General features: G+C 43.3%; 1 protein-coding gene across 2 annotated transcripts in view; it reads left to right on the top strand.

Moving 5' to 3' along the window:
- EXOC2 (exocyst complex component 2) overlaps positions 1–10,573 on the top strand; it is an 80,326-nt gene extending 69,753 nt beyond the window's left edge. For both annotated transcript variants that reach the window (XM_053397024.1, XM_053397023.1), the window contains exons 24-28: positions 2,187–2,242; positions 2,998–3,120; positions 6,202–6,263; positions 7,904–7,963; positions 9,886–10,573. In XM_053397024.1, coding sequence (XP_053252999.1) covers positions 2,187–2,242; positions 2,998–3,120; positions 6,202–6,263; positions 7,904–7,963; positions 9,886–9,979 — 395 coding nt within the window. In that variant the 3' untranslated portion in view covers positions 9,980–10,573. The remainder of the gene's footprint in view (positions 1–2,186; positions 2,243–2,997; positions 3,121–6,201; positions 6,264–7,903; positions 7,964–9,885) is intronic.
- The last annotated feature ends 7,673 nt before the right edge of the window (positions 10,574–18,246 follow it).

Genomic DNA, 18,246 nt, shown 5'->3' with positions numbered 1-18,246 from the left:
AAGATAAAATAATGAGCACCTGTAACTATGTGTTTGCACAGTCAGGAGCCTCCAGCATATAAAATGCTTTTTTAAAAAATAAGAAGGCAGGAAGGATGCTGTCTGAGCCTGGCATCAGACCCATTGGGTGCAGCATGCTTGTGCCAAGCTCTGTGCTGAAGACAGGCCTGTTGTTTTCTACTGCTCTGAAGTGCAGAGTGTTTGAGGACCGGGACATTCGCAGGGAAACCAAAATGCTTGTTTACAAAGCTATTATACTACCAACCTTACTGTATGCTTGTGAAACATGGACCACTTACAAACGCCATCTCCAACTTCTTAAAAGATTCCATCAATGGTGTCTCCGAAAAAATCTTACACATCACTTGGGAAGATAGGCCAACTAATATCAGTGTACTGGATGAAGCAAAGATCACCAGTGTTGAAGTAATGATTCTTCAACATCAACTTCGTTGGACTGGTCATGTTGTGCGAGTGCCTGATTATCGTCTTCCAAAGCAACTACTCTATTCCGAACTTAAAAATGGAAAGCGTAATGCTGGTAGTCAGCAAAAGAAGTTTAAAGACTTTCTCAAAGCAAATCTTTAAAAAATGTAGCATAAACACCGACAACTGGGAAACACTGGCCTGTGAGCGCAGCTGTTGGAGAACAACCTTTACCAAAGGTGCCATGGACTTTGAAGACACTCCAACTCAGAACGCAAGGGAGAAACGTGCTAAGAGGAAGGCACACACTGTGATCAACTCCCGCCCGGAAACCAATGTCCCCACTGTGGAAGGACGTGTGGGTCCAGAATTGACCTCCACAGTCACTTACGGACTCATTGTTAAAACCGTGTTTATGGAAGACAATATTACTCAGCTTCGAGTGATCGCCAAAGAAGAAGACAGTAGAGGTCCCTCAGGGTGTGGCTCCGACCATTGTTGCACCATTTTGGCTTTTAAAAATATAATTCATCTTTTTTTATTTTGATTTAGTTTACTCGGACAACCAGATGAAAGACTGGTTATGAAATGTTTATCAGACAAGGTCCTATATATTACTAAGTGCATGTCTAGATCAGCTAGTTGACTGTGTTACCTAAATGGAACAAATAGTACAATATTCTTGCTTCTCTTCCTTGTCAATTGTGCTCTGTATTTGAACAGGTCATGTGACTGTAATTAAAGACTAACTGATTCACAGTTCATCTTAGTTTCTGCTTTCCCCAGAATAATATCTTTCCGTTCTATTTATAAGCCATCACTGACGTTATTGTAGCACGTTTTATTTTTCTCATTCTAAACTTGGCTTATCTCCCTCCATTGTAAAGAACCATTTGAATGCTAAACAAACCCATGCGCGCTCTATGCATTTCACCAAACTCAGTTTAAAATATTCACAACAGAGCGACAGAAATATATGCACGGTATAAGCAAATGTGAATAAATATATTTACTATGTTAACACACACTCTTCCTGTTGAAACTTCCTGTCTGTTTCAATATTTTATTTACTTATAAAATGGATTGCCTGTCTTTAGAAAGCTCAAAGTGGTTTATAAGCTTTTTCTTGATATTTATTGGTAACAAGTAAAATATTGGTTCTGTTGAAATAAATGCTGAAAATTTCATGGCCTGCCTTTTTAGCTTGATTTCACTGTGCTTAGTGCCACAAACTTTTTGGGCTGTTTGATCGCAGTTGTCTGCTCAACGTTTGTCATGAGTTACATTTGAAGCCACCAACATAGAAATGAGATGGTTGTTATTGCCAGTGATTTATGCAATTCTGTTTTCCAAGCTCATATTTCTCTTTAATAATAGCAAGATATATTTAATAAGACAATCGCAGATGAAAGCTGCCTTTTATTGAATAGTATTTGAAAAAATGACCAAAAAAGCAACAATAACCACCCCTTGATGCTATTTTGAAGAGGAGGGAACAAGGGATGCCAGACGAGACTAGGAACTTCTGGCTTCTTTAACCTTTTGTGTAAGGAAATGTGCCTTTCTCCATTTCACTTTCAAAAAGGAAATAGATTTTAGTGGTGTGGTTGGGAGAAGTTTTCATTTTCTGTATGCTGGTATCGTAGTCAACGTTGTACCTGTTACAGGATAAAAAGGCCTGCATGGCATGTCAAGTGATATTTCAGCATAACAGAATGAAAATCACCAACTATTTTGTTGTATATTATTTTTAATTACAGGTGTCAGGAACTATCTGAAGGAAGCCTTAGTTCACATCATTGCTGTGCATGCCGAGGTAAGGCTCTTTCAGACTATGATGAGTGTTGTTGTGTTCAAACCAAAACATATCAGTGGAACTGGAAGTTCAAGAAAAGCAGGCCTTTTTCAGTGCCAGAAAATCGTTCCAAATAAATATTAGCCTGGACTGTGTTCTGTTGGTATTCAGTTTGTGACTTGTGAGCAGGCCCTGTTCTTTGGTGGGCTTTGCCAATAGCACTTCAACCATATTATAGAGAGAAGCAGAAGAAGAAGACCTGGATAGAATAGGAGCACTCCTTTTTGAGACTGGCATGACACTGGTCATTGCAAGTGCTCACTTGCTTTCCTTTTTTAAATACCTATTTTGGATCACTTATGGTCGGCAGATATTAGGCTGCTTCTACATGACCTGTCCATTGAGCGTTTATCCCAACTTGTTTGCAGGGAGACCAGATGCCGATGACAATTTAACAAGCATTCCTTCTTATTTGTGCGGAGGTTGGGTGGTGCGGTGTCAAAGCAAGGGTTAATCCCACACTTTCCAGGGCATTTCTCCATCACTTTCCTTACAGCAAAAAAAAGTCTTTTGGGGAAGTTGGTTTGTTGCACAAGACCTCCCAAGCAGCTATAATCATGCAACACAAATTTTCCACTAGGCGATTGAGTCCCATCCAAACATGGGTGCACCTCTAGACAGGAGAAAACGTCTTAATGCTGACAAGGCTTTCAGAGTGAAAAAGGAATTCCAGCTTTTGAGCTTTCGGTTGTATTATTTTAATTTGAAATCTGCAGGTATTTGCCATCTCTAAAGAGCTTGTACCCCGAGTGCTGTCGAGGATTGTCGAAGCAGTCGCCGAAGAACTCAGCAGGCTAATGCAGTGTGTTTCATCCTTCAGCAGAAATGGTGCTTTGCAGGTAACTGAATTCTACGAGTGGCGGGCAAATGTAGCTTTTTTAACACAGTTAGGTCCTGTTCAGATGTCTGTATATTGTATCTGTGGAGGGGGCACTCCCTCTACCCCCAACCAACCTGCTCAGAAGCTCAAAAGGAGGTTGTAAGTTGGGGTTGCCATACGTCCAGATTTTCCCGGACATGTCTGGGTTTCCAATGATGGAATTAGCGTCTGGGGGAATTTCGGGAAATTGGCAAAATGTCAGGATTTTTGTGTTCGGATTTTTACTTCTTGAAATACGGCAACCCTATTGTAAGTACATTTAGCTGAACATGGTTACAGTCCTTTTCACAATCTGAAACTGTGCTTGATTTGCAACCACAGATTAACCACAGGCTAACTGTGTGCAGCTGAACACACACCACTCCTTTAAGACCTTTTCTTGCTAAGTGGAAAGGTCAGGAGTTTGAGGAGGTGTGGGCAGCCTCCAACCCCTGCACAGATACAAGGATCTCACCTAGACATCTTCACATCCCCACCAGTTGGGAATTCCAAAAATTATTTCGGGGTAGCCATGACAGTTAAACTGCTATGAAATGAATGCACATTTGCAGTACATGTAAATAGACTTAGAAGCCTGCAACGAGCAACTCAATGCAAAAATGATCAAGTGTAGTCTCCAGGATGGAAGGGTGGTGTAGATTCATTTCTGAAGAAGTATTGGTGTGTCTGACACCCACACAGAGTTACTGCATTGTGACGTGCAAATTATTGTTTTTCTAAGTGTATCAAACCATGTCAGACTGCCTGGGGAGATTGAACTCTTTCTATGATCAAATTTTGCTCTCTAACAATTTAGATTCATTTGTGAAATTCAAAGAATATTTAGCTAAATATTGTGATATAATATAAATAGAAAATTCTTGGAAGTAACAAATAGGTCTGGGGTAGAATAAGAATATGTGATAGTAAATATTAAGGATTAGAATATCAATAAAGGAGAAGAGGTTAGTAAATGAAAGGAGTTAATTTTATTAGAAATATGAACTTGGAGAACTGTTATACAGGAGATATAATGAAATTCAGTTAGAGGGGACTTGAGGAAGTCAGTTATCAATGTGATGAGAGTTGGATATTTGAAGAGATATTCTTTATGTGTGTATTTACCGTATTTTTCGCCCTATAGGACGCACTTTTCCCCCTCCAAAAATGAAGGGGAAATGTGTGTGCGTTCTATGGGGCGAATGCAGGCTTTCGCTGAAGCCTGGAGAGCGAGAGGCATCGGTGCGCACCGACCCCTCTCGCTCTCCAGGCTTCAGAAAGCTATCCGCAAGTCTTGCAAGACCGCCGGGAGGTCCCGCGGGCTCACAAGGCTTGCGGGCAACAGCCTGCAGCCCACAAGCTCAGGGGACAGCGGGGAGGTGGAGCGCCGCCACCCCGCTATTCCCCGACCTGATCTGGAGGCTGGCGGGGGGGGGGGAGAAGCAAGCTTGCTTCTCCCCATCGCCAACCCCACAAGCTCGGGGGATAGCGGGGAGGCGGAGCGGCGCCACCCCGCTATTCCCGGGCCTGATCTGGAGGCTGGCGGGGGGGGGAGGCAAGCTTGCTTCTCCCCATCGCCAGCCCCACAAGCTCGGGGGACAGCGGGGCAAGCCGCTGCCCCACGGAGGCTAGAGAGGCTGTCCCTGAAGGCAGAAGAGGGAGACGCAGCGCTCCATCTCCCTCTTCTAGCTTGGGGATGGCTGTGCAAAGCCTCTGCAGGGCAGCGGAGTGTGCTGCCCCACGGAGGCTAGAGAGGCTGTCCCTGAAGGCAGAAGAGGGAGATGGAGCGCTCCGTCTCCGTCTTCTAGCTTGGGGATGGCTGCGCAAACCTGGGGGGGGAATAAAGAATTTTTCCTTGATTTCTCCCCCAAAAAACTAGGTGCGTCCTATGGGCTGGTGCGTCCTATAGGGCGAAAAATACGGTAGTTTGTTGTAGTGTGGTGTGTTTTTCTTTGTTGTGTGCTTTGTTATGTTATTTTTGTGATAAATGTTGAAAATCAATTAAAAAAATTGGAGAGAAAAAAACAATTTAGATTCATTTAGCCAGAGCTCAGTTTTCTGTTTTCTTGATTCGCTCACATCCCAAGGAAGTTAGGAATTTATATATTTTTAATAGCGTATCACAAGTTGTGGAGGAGATAGAGAAGCCAACCTCCTTCTTACTTCATGGGCTCCAATAGAACTAGAATATCTAGCTGGAAGAATATAGCAGTGTGGTATTTGCTGATACTTTTAGTTTAACAGTAAGCGCTTAAGCGCACCACAGTTTGTCACCTTTTGTAATTACATTACACATGGTTTGGATATGAAAGAGGACCCTGCAAGATCCCACCCACTTTTGACTCTGGCCCCGCCCACCACTGGCATGTACCTACTATAGGTATATAAGGCCATTTATCCCTTCATCCTTCCCCAACCTAGTGCTCTTCTGATGTGCTGGACTACAACATTCATTAGTCCCAGCCAGTGATGGTCAGGGATGATGGGAGTTGTAGTCCAAAAACATCTAGAGGGTGAAGAAGGCTGACATAAATGAACTTCTTAAAATCACTGAATGTAAAGCACGTGAAGGGGTGGAGGGGAGCCTTTTGTTGTTGCTGCTGTTCAGCAGCCAGAAAGTAGGGGGGGGGAGGGAGAGAACAAGATGCATATTGACAGACTTCACCCTTTTGCACTTCCTTCCTCTTTGGTGGCACTGTATATTAAGAGACCAGAACCTCCCTGGTAAGAATAAATGCTAGCACTTTCCAGGACTTTTACTTTACATTTACAGGGTGGGGGTGGGGGACTTTAAGAAACTATATTTGCAAACTTTTCCTGATAGTCAGATTTGGTTTAATTCGTTTCCAGAACTTCCCAGATCTCCTGTTGGCTTTACAGCTGTTTTGGGACTGATGTTTCCAGCACAGGAAACAAATTTTCGGTGAAGTTCTCTTAACTTTTTGCCTCCTTCTACTGCACCAGCAACAACATTGTTTTGCTTATGCAGCCAAACCTTGTGAAATCAGATTCTGAAGCTATAAATACACTGGCTTTACGTTTGAACATTTATGTCCTTTAGGCCCGGCTTGAAATCTGTGCACTGAGAGATGCAGTGGCTGTGTTCCTCACATCTGAAAGCAAGTAAGTGCAAAAGTTGGAGGTTCAGCAAATGTGCACAAAGGTAACATGAGCCTATGCTGTTGTATTATCACCTCCTGAGTAGCATAGAAGAGGAAGAAGAGTTTGGATTTGATATCCCGCTTTATCACTACCGGCGGAAAGGTAAACAGCGTTTCTGTGTGCTGCTCTGGTTCACCAGAAGCGGCTTAGTCATGCTGACCACATGACCTGGAAGCTGTACACCGGCTCCCACGGCCAATAAAGCAAGATGAGCGCCACAACCCCAGAGTCGGTCACAACTGGACCTAATGGTCAGGGGTCCCTTTACCCTTTACCTTAAGGAGTCTCAAAGCAGCTAACATTCTCCTTTCCCTTCCTCCCTCCCAACAAACATTCTGTGAGATGAGTAAGGCTGAGAGACTTCAAAAAAGTGGGACTAGCTCAAGGTCACCCAGCAGCTGCACGTGGAGGAGCAGAGACGCGAACCCGGTTCACCAGATTACGAGTCTACTGCTCTTAACCACTACACCACACTACACACTAACAACAAGGGTTGAGCCTCTTCCTGGGTAGCAGACAAGCTTCTTGAAGCAATGACATCACCCTTGGGGAGAGGTTCCCCATGGCCACATGAGCCACTCTCACTAGGCAAGATTTTTGAGAACTCCCAACCAAGGGATCCCCAATCAGTCATCCGCTTCATTTAGAGATTACACAGATGCTCTCGGTCCAGAGGAGTTAGGCTCTAGCTGGGCTCTATCATTCCTTTTCTTTTTCGTTGATTGCTACCACACATTAGCAAAGCAATGGGAACTGTAATTTTGAACCAATTGTGAGGTCTTGTTGGTTAGGTAGAGTTCCTGGAATTGAAGTTTCTTGTCCAGGCAGCTGCTCCTCTTCTGCAGCAGAACCACAAATTACACTGTGCTAAGGGCTATAGTTTCAAGCAACGCACATAGACTGTTCGTAGCTGAGTTTTGTATAATTTTGAAAGTGTGTTACCTTTTACCCTGCTCTACAAATGTCTAGCAGAGATTAAAAATTACTTGGCATTAGCTGAAACAGTCGGCAGTATGGTTCCTATTAGGCTCCCTTTCCCACACATCCATCAAGAACAGGAACGAGAGAGCCTGTGCGTTCATTTGTTTTGACCAGTTGGGTGCAACTGTTATGAACTCTTCTCTCCCATGAAAGCAGGAGCCTTAACATAGCACCTTCCTGGTTCTTTCTGTGAAGGACCCCTGCATGTTATTAAAATAATAATAATAATCTGTCATTTATTAAAAGGATTAGATGTGGAGGAATTCATAGAGAGCAGCTAGTTTTCAAAGCAAATAGAGAAAAGGCTTCATAATCAAAATAACAAATGAAACGGAGCGGGAAACGGCTAAAGTTTTAAGCGAAATGCAGTCTCATGCATGCACACATCTGCATTTGTACATGTGCACTGAATGCTATCTACATGCTGGAAAGTGTTGTAAATTGAGGCATTTTATTGTGATGTTAATTTTAGAGTGTAAATGCTTGTATTGTGGAAATGCATAACTATACAACCTGCATAATCGAAAAAACGAGTCTATGCTTAAAGCATGGATATAGGTTGGGAATAAAAAGGTCATTGTAGATCTGAGATACCATCAGTGTGTGTTTTAATGTTACAGCTCAAGCTTTAAGCAAGCTTTGGAAGCCTTGCCACAGCTGTCAAGTGGTGGAGATAAAAAGTAAGTTCATAAGTTAGAAAATGTGTTCTATGAACAGTAGGATGGTTAAAATGTTCCATGATGATAAATGATATTTCATAAGGTTGGTCCAAGAAGTAACCACCTTGCTGGTGGTTAAAGTAGTAATGTCTATTTTATGACCCTTTTCTGCACACACGTTCAATATCATCGTGATGCCGTTTGTCTTTGAATGCACTCTGTGGGGCAACTTAGTCGAAGGCAGAGTGGGAAAACTGAAGGCCTGGAGAGCTACATTTGGGCCTCAGGCTTAACGTCCGCCACTCCTGACCTGCTAATTTAGTTCAGCACCACACAAGCAGTATCAGGAATATGATCTTGTCCTTCCCACATCCGAACGCGACACCCTGTCCCCTTAACCAAACTGCCACCAAAAAGCCCGTATCTTTTTTAACTTTCCCGTTGCGCCTAAGTGATGCCAAGAGGGAAGTTTCCTTTTAGATGCTGGGAGGTCAACACACTTACATTTCCAGATGTAACTTTGGGATTTGGTTTGCCTCCAGCAGCTTCAGTGCTGAACTTCGAGCAGCAATTGGCATACAGAAACGCTTGAGTTTCTTCCAGAACGCAGCTGGCAGACTTAAGGGTTATATTCCCTCTTCCTTATTATTTGCCCTCATACACTGCTGTTGCATCTGCAAGCTCGCTGCACACTTCTTGTAATGAATTCACATTTATGGAATGATTTAGACCTGTTCATGTTGCCAGTGACATATTATATTTAATATTGACTTATTAAGTATTTGCCTGTGTGTGGCTGCCCTGCTAGTACCTGTTCCTGCAGGGTGTTATTGAGGAAGTAGATACTGACATGTTTATGTCTTTTCCTTGCTGGCCCTGGCACAGATTATACAGCTGTGGAATTTACTGCCGCTATTAAATGCTGCGTTTTTTTCAAAAGGAAATTGGTGGTGGCTGCCTAATGACTAGCTCAATCTTTTTTTAAATACAAAATTATGTGGTTTCTTCCCTTTTCTTTCCTAGAGTTTTGAGGGTTTTACTGATCCTTTAAAAAATGCACACACAAGTGTGCATGCACACACAAAAATTATGCTTACCACCTAAAGGCTTGGCTTTATCATAGGTATCTGGCAATCTGAGAATGTTTATTGAATCTTTGATTTAACTAATGAGTAAACATTGCAATCAAAGAGAAAGGAGCCCAAACAACAGGGTTTCAGTTTCTGGTTGTGCCACACAGTGAGGTTATGTAGGCTAATCCCATTGTCCGTCTGAATTTCCTCAAGCTGTTGCAACTTCAAACACAGAAAAATCCTAAAAAGATCTGTGAGCCTGCAAAACGAGACACAAGTTCTATGACAGGAATGGGGAATATGTGGCATTCCAAATGGACCACAGTTCCCATCATCCCTGACCATCAATTTATGCTGCCTAGGGCTGATAGGAGTTGGAGTCCAACAATATCTGGAGGACACAGGGTCTGCACCACTCATTGTGATTCACTTCAGTGTAAGAATCAAGGACACTATTTAAGAACCCAGAAAAAGCGGCCATTTTGCCCAAGTTTCAAACCATGGGTTATACTATGGGGGAGGGTTCCATTTTATTGTGAACACATCAGAAAACAGGTCATTGAACCTTGCTATGAGTCTTCTCCCACCGAGAAAATTGTGTGTGTGTCCCATGAAACTAAACTAGCACTCCTAGTAAGCATACATAGCAGATTAGACATACTCTTATATGTGTGTATGCAATGCATTGCACTCTTTACTATTTAAATTTATACCTCATACTCCAAAGGAGCCCACAGGCAGCAATTTGTGGCACAATGTATTTCTGTTTCTGCCTTAATTCCCCCTGTGTATGAAGTTTGTTGATTCTGTTCATGACCAAAATACTGTGCAAGCCAGTTGAAACCTTAAAAGCATTTTCCTTTCGAACAGGTTGCTAGAAGAGCTACTGAATATATTCAAGAGTAGCATGCAGCTGCAGCTCACATGCTTTCAAGCTTCTTCTTCCACAATGGTGAAGACATAAGGCAACTCTGAAATGTAATCGCGTTAGGAAAAGGAAACAATATCAGTCCCGATAACTGCTTTTTCTTCTCTATGTGCTACTGTATTTTAGTTGCCGACAACTATGTTGGTCCATTTGTGTCTCTTGAATCCGAACTCCAGAGGTTAAAAAGATTTGCCAGCCTTTCATTGCCAGAAAGAATGCCTAACAGAAGCTTTTGTAGTTGGGGGTTTGTCTTGAAAATATGCCAATTGCAATTTTCTATATGGTAATTTACCACAGCACATGTGTTTGGCCAGCCAATTATCCTATCAAACAATGAGAATTTTCTGGCTTCCCCGTGTTTCTAATTAACTACAGAAATGTGGTAAAATTCTCCAGTTTATTGACTTACCAGGTGACGACATGCAGATTGTGGTTGTCATCTATATTCACCAACAGTCCTCTCGGTTTTACTTACCCCATTTGCCAGCTTTGTAATGATCTGTTTCAACCAGAGAACATGCTGCGACTTTTATGTCAGCAAATGATCAAACGGCTTTATTACCCAGGAGTTGGAGGACCAAGAATGTACTGAAATGTTACTGTCTAATAAATATAAGCGTGTACTCGTGATTGAATGTGTGTTAAAGTTAGATGGCGGGAGTAAAACACACGCACACTCGCATAGACACTTATTTTTCCGAAGTTAAAAATATGGACGAAACTCCAAAGGCTCAGTATGGAGGTTACACATCTTCCACAAACTACAGCGTTGCTTTCAGGCCTGGATGATACCGAACCATTTGCCAGAACCCACTGGGTTGGGGCAGCTGCTAGCCTCTCCCTCACACTTAATTCATGAGCAGTGGTGGCTCTATAATGGGTTAGGGCGCTGGGCCTTTGCTTGGTTTCCCCATTCAGTTACTAAACCCATTATGGAGAGTTAGGCACCATTTTGCATGAGTCAGGCAGTGGGGACTGGAGCTGTAACTGGATAGGAGAGCCAAGCAGTAAGGGTGTACCTAGTTTTTCACTCATGGCTTCTCCATTTTTGGCTCTCGTTTTTTTGTTAAATAAGCCACAACACAGTGTAATATGTCGTGTTGTTGTTCATCTGAGATTGTATTTACCTAATTTCAAGACCACCTAAGCCAGGCATAGGCAAACTCGGACCTCCAGATGTTTTGGGACTACAGCTCCCATCATCCCTAGCTAACAGGACCAGTGGTCAGGGGTGATGGGAATTGTAGTCTCAAAACAGCTGGAGGGCCGAGTTTGCCTGTGCCTCATTCTAAGCAGTGGGTGATTGTTACCGTATTGGCCCGAATATAAGCTGCACCCACAAATAAGCCAATGGCTCAGGGGAGGCTTGGGAGCCGCCGTCGGAATGAGCGCCATTGTCCTGCACCCCCAACGGCCCTCGTGTTGTAAGGTCACGCATATAAGCCACAACTTAACTTTTCACAGTAGGAATGGGGGGGTGCAGCTTATTTTCAGGCCAATACGGTATGTAAAATCATGAAATTCAAAGAAGGTGTTGTGGCGATCACACAGGGTCCCCAGACGTTTCACCTTCTATTGATCCCTTTGTCACCATTTTATTTCTTGCTGCCACCACCCAGGCCCTACCTGGTAAAATACTGAGCCCAGTCAAGGTTAAATTGGAACATAAACTTCTGTTTATTTATTGTGGTTTAACAAGCGTGTGGTTTCATAAACTGTATCGGTCCATTACAATCATGGGGTGCCTATCCAGACCTATAACTTCCACTACCTGCTCTCACTCACTAAATCACCTCTCAGATATTTACTTGTCTTCCTAGCCCCTAACTGTTCCTGACTCAGCTTATTTCGCTACACGAACTCAACCTACCCACAGACTCTATCCCAATTCACTCCCACTCCAACCAACAACCCAACTCCCAATGAACTTCCCCCTTTCGCCCCTCCCAGAGTTGGTTTTATAGTCCCTCTGACTCCACCCCCTGGGTTCTGATTGGGTAACCTGTTTAACTATTTCACCTCCAGCACTCTCATATGTTAACATCACAGGTGTACTTTCTTTTCCCCATGACTGTATCTTGCATTTCTGCCCTCCATCCAGAATGAGAAATGGAGAAGGCAGCTGCTTCCTCTTCTCTCTCATTACCTACACCACCCCTGGCATAGAGTTCTGCAGGTGTGTCAGGGGAACAAAGGGCTTTGGATCTGGTGGATCGTGTCCCTAACACATCCAGTCCTCCCCTCCCCGGCCCCAGAACATCTACACCAACAGTCCTCTCCAGAAAGGTAAGTGTCGTCCCACAAGCAGAGCTCCCTCTCTGGCATAAGAGCAGCAACACTTGCACTACTTCCTGAAGTGCTTCCGCTGGCTGCCTGGGTTGGGGAGGCTCATAGCTTAAAGCCAAGAAAATCCCCAACACCTCTTCCCCACAATGATAGTCTATTGGCAACAGTTATATTGTAGGATAAGGGTGCCCTACATGCAGATTCACAACAACAAAAGCCTGTCGGTTACTGGCAGCCTTGTTGATGGGAAATAACATAACAGTGCACCCGAAAGACTGAAAAGAACTCTAATTTTACTCATCTTTTTGAATGCTATGATTCACAGTCCTGGAAAAGGTCCTTGAGATCATTAAGTCCATCTTCTGCCCTAAAACAGCATCCTGCACACACGACTCCTGTATTAAGCATGATTGCTCTCATCCTGCCGTCTCACAACATGGATTTTCTCCTAGTTTTATTAACACTAGAGATGATTAAACACATGCTAGGTCAGATTCATACTGTAAGTGAAGTCCTAAATGTTAAGTACGAAAAAGTGACAGAATCATTCAATCCTTTTCTGTGGATTTGTTTGATTGTGTCCTGCAAACAAAACTATAAATAGTTCACACATTCCTTTTATGTGCTTTTAACAGTAAGACCAGAAATAGAGCTGCCTCTATTAGTCTTTTCTTACCCCAATCCTAAAATGTAGCTATCTAATTCCTTCTCTCTTCCCAAATTTCAAAAGCAGGTTATGAGAGAGACAGTGTGTGTGTGTGTGTGTGTGTGTGTCTGTGTCTGTGTCTGTGTCTGTGTGTGTTTCTGGAGTACTTAGAGTCTGCCATTTTTTTAAAAAAGGGCTAATAGTGGATTTGTTGCTGACAAACTTGTATGTCAGGGCAGAGGTTGAAAAGTTCATTTTTAAAAGGAACTTGTTCAAGTTCAGTGTGTCCAAAGAAGAACTAATTCCAGTTCATTTTTGTCTGTTTACAAAACAAACAAGTTTGTTCAGTTCAAGTTCAACCATTTGGCAAAAGATTTTCAGCATTCCAAATACAACAAGCAGTCTTGTAGGAGTATAAAATATACTTAAGACAAAGAAAACACCAAAACACACAGGGAAAGGTGAGTTTATTTTTCCTCACAATTGTTATATTTTAGCTTCAAGGCCCAAATACAAGTCAAAAGCATAACAAACACCCGTAAGAGAATGAAGTTGAAAATGAATTAGAAATCGTTCTGCCTCCAAGTGATTTTAATTCAAGTTCCGTTCACCTGGCAATTGTGGAACCTACTTTCAGGGGTAGTTTTGAAGTTTTTCAATGGATCCAGTGAACCTTGTTAAACTGAACTCAGTCATTCCATGCACTGGTTGGGGTGGGGAACCTGTAGCCCTCCAGATGTTGGCCTAAAGGTAAAGGTACCCCTGCCCATACGGGCCAGTCGTGTCCGACTCTAGGGTTGTGCGCCCATCTCACTTAAGAGGCCGGGGGCCAGCGCTGTCCGGAGACACTTCCGGGTCATGTGGCCAGCGTGACGAAGCTGCTGTGGCGAACCAGCACCAGCGCAGCACACAGAAACGCCGTTTACCTTCCCGGTATAAAGCGGTACCTATTTATCTACTTGCACTTAAGGGTGCTTTCGAACTGCTAGGTGGGCAGGAGCTGGGACCGAACGACGGGAGCTCACCCCGCCGCGGGGATTCGAACCGCCGACCATGCAATCGGCAAGTCCTAGGCGCTGAGGTTTTATCCACAGCGCCACCCGCGTCCCCAGCTCCTATAATTCTTGACCATTGCTGGCTGAGGCTGATAGGAGCTGGAGTTCAACAACATCTGGAGGGCCACAGGTTCCCCATCCCTGATATATGTCAAGATGTGCACCAACACAAATCATAAAATACTACAAATGTTTTAATTGGTTCAGAAGAATGTAATTAATTCACAAAATATATGCTGTACACTTATCAGCAAGAATGTAGTCAGTTCTTTAATTACTGTATTTTTTCGCTCCATAAGGCGCACCTGACCATAAGGCGCACCTAGTTTTTAGAGGGGGAATTCAAGAAAACAAATATTCTTTAAAGGGAGCGCTGAGCAGAGCCTGTATGCATCCCAGGCTCTGCTCAGCGCTCCCTTTCACGAGCCGCGTGGAGTGTGTGTGTGGCTCTTGGGGGCTTTTCCCGCCTGCCTCCCCCCTGCATTCGTTCCATAAGATGCGCACACATTTCCCCTTACTTTTTAGGAGGGAAAAAGTGTCTTATGGAGCGAAAAATACGGTATACTTTGTTCAACAAGAAGGGAGTCCTATAACAGATCCAGTTTCATAATAAATCATCAATTTTTTGTGAGCTTACAAACCTCTGTTCTCTGTACTTACCCTGCTTTAGCTATCATGGTACACCTTTGGTCTGGTGGCCTTTGGACTGATCCATCATGGTAGTTCTTAGGCAGGCCGAGAAATTCAGTTCATGGAAGATGTGGCTATCAATGCCTACTGGTTCTGATGACTATATTCTACTTCTAGTTACTGCATAATAAAATGGGAGAGGATTTGTGGTCTTTATAATTTTTGCTTGTTAGGCATCTGGTTGGCCACTATAGAAAACACAATGCTGGGTTGAATAGCCCTCTAATTTTCATCTTCCATTCTGTTTTCATCTTCTATTTCTACTTCATTGAATTCTGGGAATTATCATTTTCTGGGACCTCAGCACTTTGTCTAAACTGGAATATCTATGATACCGTGGCCTAGTCTGTGGCTTTTGGAGTTTACGTGAAGCATATTTTTAAAAAGGTTAAGGAGGTCACTTGCCTTTTACCTGAACTCCTACAAAAACGAGCAAGAGTTGCAGAATGACTCCTTAGGATTCTCCCCCTCTGAGGGGGAGAAGGTGTGTTGTTCAGCAGCCAATTGTGAACAAAAAAATCCTAGTTTAGGCCAATAATAATGGGGAGTGATCACAAAGAGGCTGGACTGTAGGCAGCTAGAGACATGAACTCTGTATTTCTCTGGCTCTCAAACAGCTGGTTTATAGGAATATTAATCATACTTTGCTGTGTGTGTTCAGTGCGGGCTTTTACATTAAAGCAAACCACGTGACACATTGCATAAGGGGATATTTAGAAAAATGTCATTCTTGATCTGGCAATCTATGCAAGAGCATATGTGGTTAAAAAAAATTAATAACACAGCAGGAGGTGTCTTCAGGCACATCTGGAGTAATATTGATGGTGAGACTTTGCATCAGTTTCTGTGCATTGCATTATCAATATGTAAAGCGAGAAAGGTTATGGAGTCCAAATCCTAATAAAACGCTCCTCAACCATGTGAAAGATCATTGCTGTGTGATTTGTAAACTCTTGTAACCTTTAGCCATTAAATGATTAAGGGGATTGTCCCTAGTAGCCCTCAAAAGTTTGCAGATAAGAAGCATTCTCAGAGCATTTCTATGAAACCTAGATCAGAATTAGAAGGAGTCATTCCAGGAAACTGGTTTTTGTTTTTTTGTTTTTAAAAAAGTCATAAACACTTCCAGTACATTTGACAGACATGTTTAAAGAAGGAAATTCACGTCCCATTTGAGAAGATGATTGAAGCCACACAGTGCTGAAACGCTGAGAGCGAATATTATTTCCCTGTTAACTGGATGGTGTGCCTGATTATTGACATGTCCATCAGCCGAGCCCTTCACAAGTGAAGGAAACCCAAAAGCTATGTGCCACTTTCCCAGCACTTGATGGCCAAGAGATCTAGGCTGCGTTTCACATAAAGCAGGTATACTCTACCCATGTGAAGTATGATGGGTGGGGAACATTTTACAGCTCTGAGGGCCACACCGCCTCATGGGGGGACTTCCAACAGACTCATGGCAGATGTGTCTCCAATCATTGTATGATAGAGTACATTTCAGGTTCACAAAAGCCAGCGGTTTCTACATGCCACTGTCATGGACTGGTTGGTCGCAGAGGAATGGTGGGAGCAACCAGTTGGGGAACACCTAAGTGAAGAAACCTCTGAACCCAGGTATTGGTGGTGGGATGAATGGTCAGAGGGAAAAGCCTGGGAGGAGGAGGTGTCGGAAGCTGAGGAGGTAACAGGATTTAGTGAGTAGGGAGAGTCTGTGGCAGATGTCCAGAAGCAGGAGGGGAAGGAAGCCAAGAGGCAGAGCTGAATCAGGCTGGTGAAGAAGCCAGGGTGTCTCCCCTCCTACTGCGACAAGCTCCCCTCCTGCCTCGTCTCCCAAGACCTGAAGAGGGAGGAGCAGAGACAAGTGCCTCAGCACATTCTCCGATTGCTTGGGAAGGATCCAGGAGAGGAGGCTTAGGCAGCCGTGGGAAGGCAGGGGCCTTTAGTCTCCACAACTGCCTCATAGGGGCAAGATTTACCAAGAAAAGTTGTTGGCTCCTTGGGCCTGCACTCCTGAGCACACCTTGTTTCTTCTAATAAAGAGTTAACTTCATTTACTCAGTGTGATTTATTGCAGGCCCACTCCTGACTCCCACACATTCATCTGTCCTCCATCCAGGCAACCAACAGGCTGCAGTTCAAGGATGCAGGCAAAAGCAATCAAGGAGGGTATGGAGAAGCACCACTGAGGGGGGTGGCTTAAGGAGAGGCCTGGAGGCCAGGTAGGAAGGCTTCAAATGCCACATTTGCCCCCAGACTGGAGGTTCCTCATTCCTGGTGTGTGCACTGTGAGGGCTAACCTTGTTCTAAGCCCCATATCCCAAGGTATACACATAACAAGATTCTTGCAGAAGTCCAGTTTTCTTTGGGTTCTTGAAAGACCACAGTCTTCCTCTGATAACCAGACTTCCCACTGCGGACTCACAGTAACATGACAGTATGTTCTATCTAACTAAGTTGCCTGCTGCTTATCACTCAGGTTTCCTACTATAAAGCCTTCACCACAATTGTGCACCAAAGCTTTGAGGAAATCTGGGTCTTGGTTTTGAGCAGTGCTTTTTTTCTAGAAAAATAGGTGCTGGAACTCTTCATAAAGTTATTCCAGTAAGTGCCACACTTTTTAGCAACTGAAAAAAAGAGGTGCCAGTACGGTGTATCCTTGAGTACCTCCTGGAGAGAGAGAAAACTAGTTTTGAGACTTAAAAACCTGTTGCTGAAATAAGAGAAGGGAAAGTGGCTGTGGGTTCTCCCAAGGGGGAAGAGAAGAGGATTTGGTGAGAAGAGATATTTCAGTGGTTTGGTGGATGATTAACTTTTGATCTCTGCTCTCTTATAAAAGGGAAACCCTTCTCCCATGAATGTACTGTTTTTGTGAACCAAGTCACTTAATTTTGACCAGTGAACAGATGCTGTTCTTGAAGCAGTAATGGTATCGTTGCATAATTTGGGTGCAAGTAACCATTGTACGTCAACAGATTCTCCCTCTATTGCATGGTTGGTTTATAGCTAGCTTATGCAATCAGCAGAAGGCAGTTGTAATGCCTGCCCTAGACTATATAATTTCTGACTGCAGGTATTTTATTTATTTATTTATTTATTTATTTTGATTTATTGACAACTATTTCATTAAAAACAACAAAAATACATAAAACCATACTGTAAAAACAGGTTAAAAACTGACATCAATTAACTATTGTGGAAATATGTATTCTTAATTGCCTGCATTAAAAAAACAAAACAAAACATATTCAGCGGGCATTAAAAAAGTCAAAACGGAAGGCACCTGCTGGATCTGTTAGCAGAGTATTCCACAGGACTGGGCCAGTGACACTAAAGGCTCAATTCCTTGTTGTCATCAGTCAGTAGAGCAACTCAAGGTTGTGTGTTTGAGCCCCACATTGGGAGCTATAGCAGCACAGTACCAGTTTAGGGTGCTTCCTGGAGCATCTCCTAGGAGTTTCCGGGTTTGGGTGGGGAGTTCAGGTGAGCCTGGACTCAATAATCTGTTGTGACAATCCGTGCAAAGTTGGGTGTCTGGGTACAGAGACATGAGGAATAATGAAACTCAGACAAATCTAGCAAATGAATGACCTTTTATCTGCAGTGGAAAAATTAACATCCTCAGT

This window comes from Podarcis raffonei, chromosome 7 (assembly GCF_027172205.1).
Source record: "Podarcis raffonei isolate rPodRaf1 chromosome 7, rPodRaf1.pri, whole genome shotgun sequence".
Lineage (NCBI taxonomy): Eukaryota > Metazoa > Chordata > Lepidosauria > Squamata > Lacertidae > Podarcis > Podarcis raffonei.
Note: the sequence above shows the minus strand (reverse complement) of the source record. Positions and strands in the feature narration are given on the sequence as shown.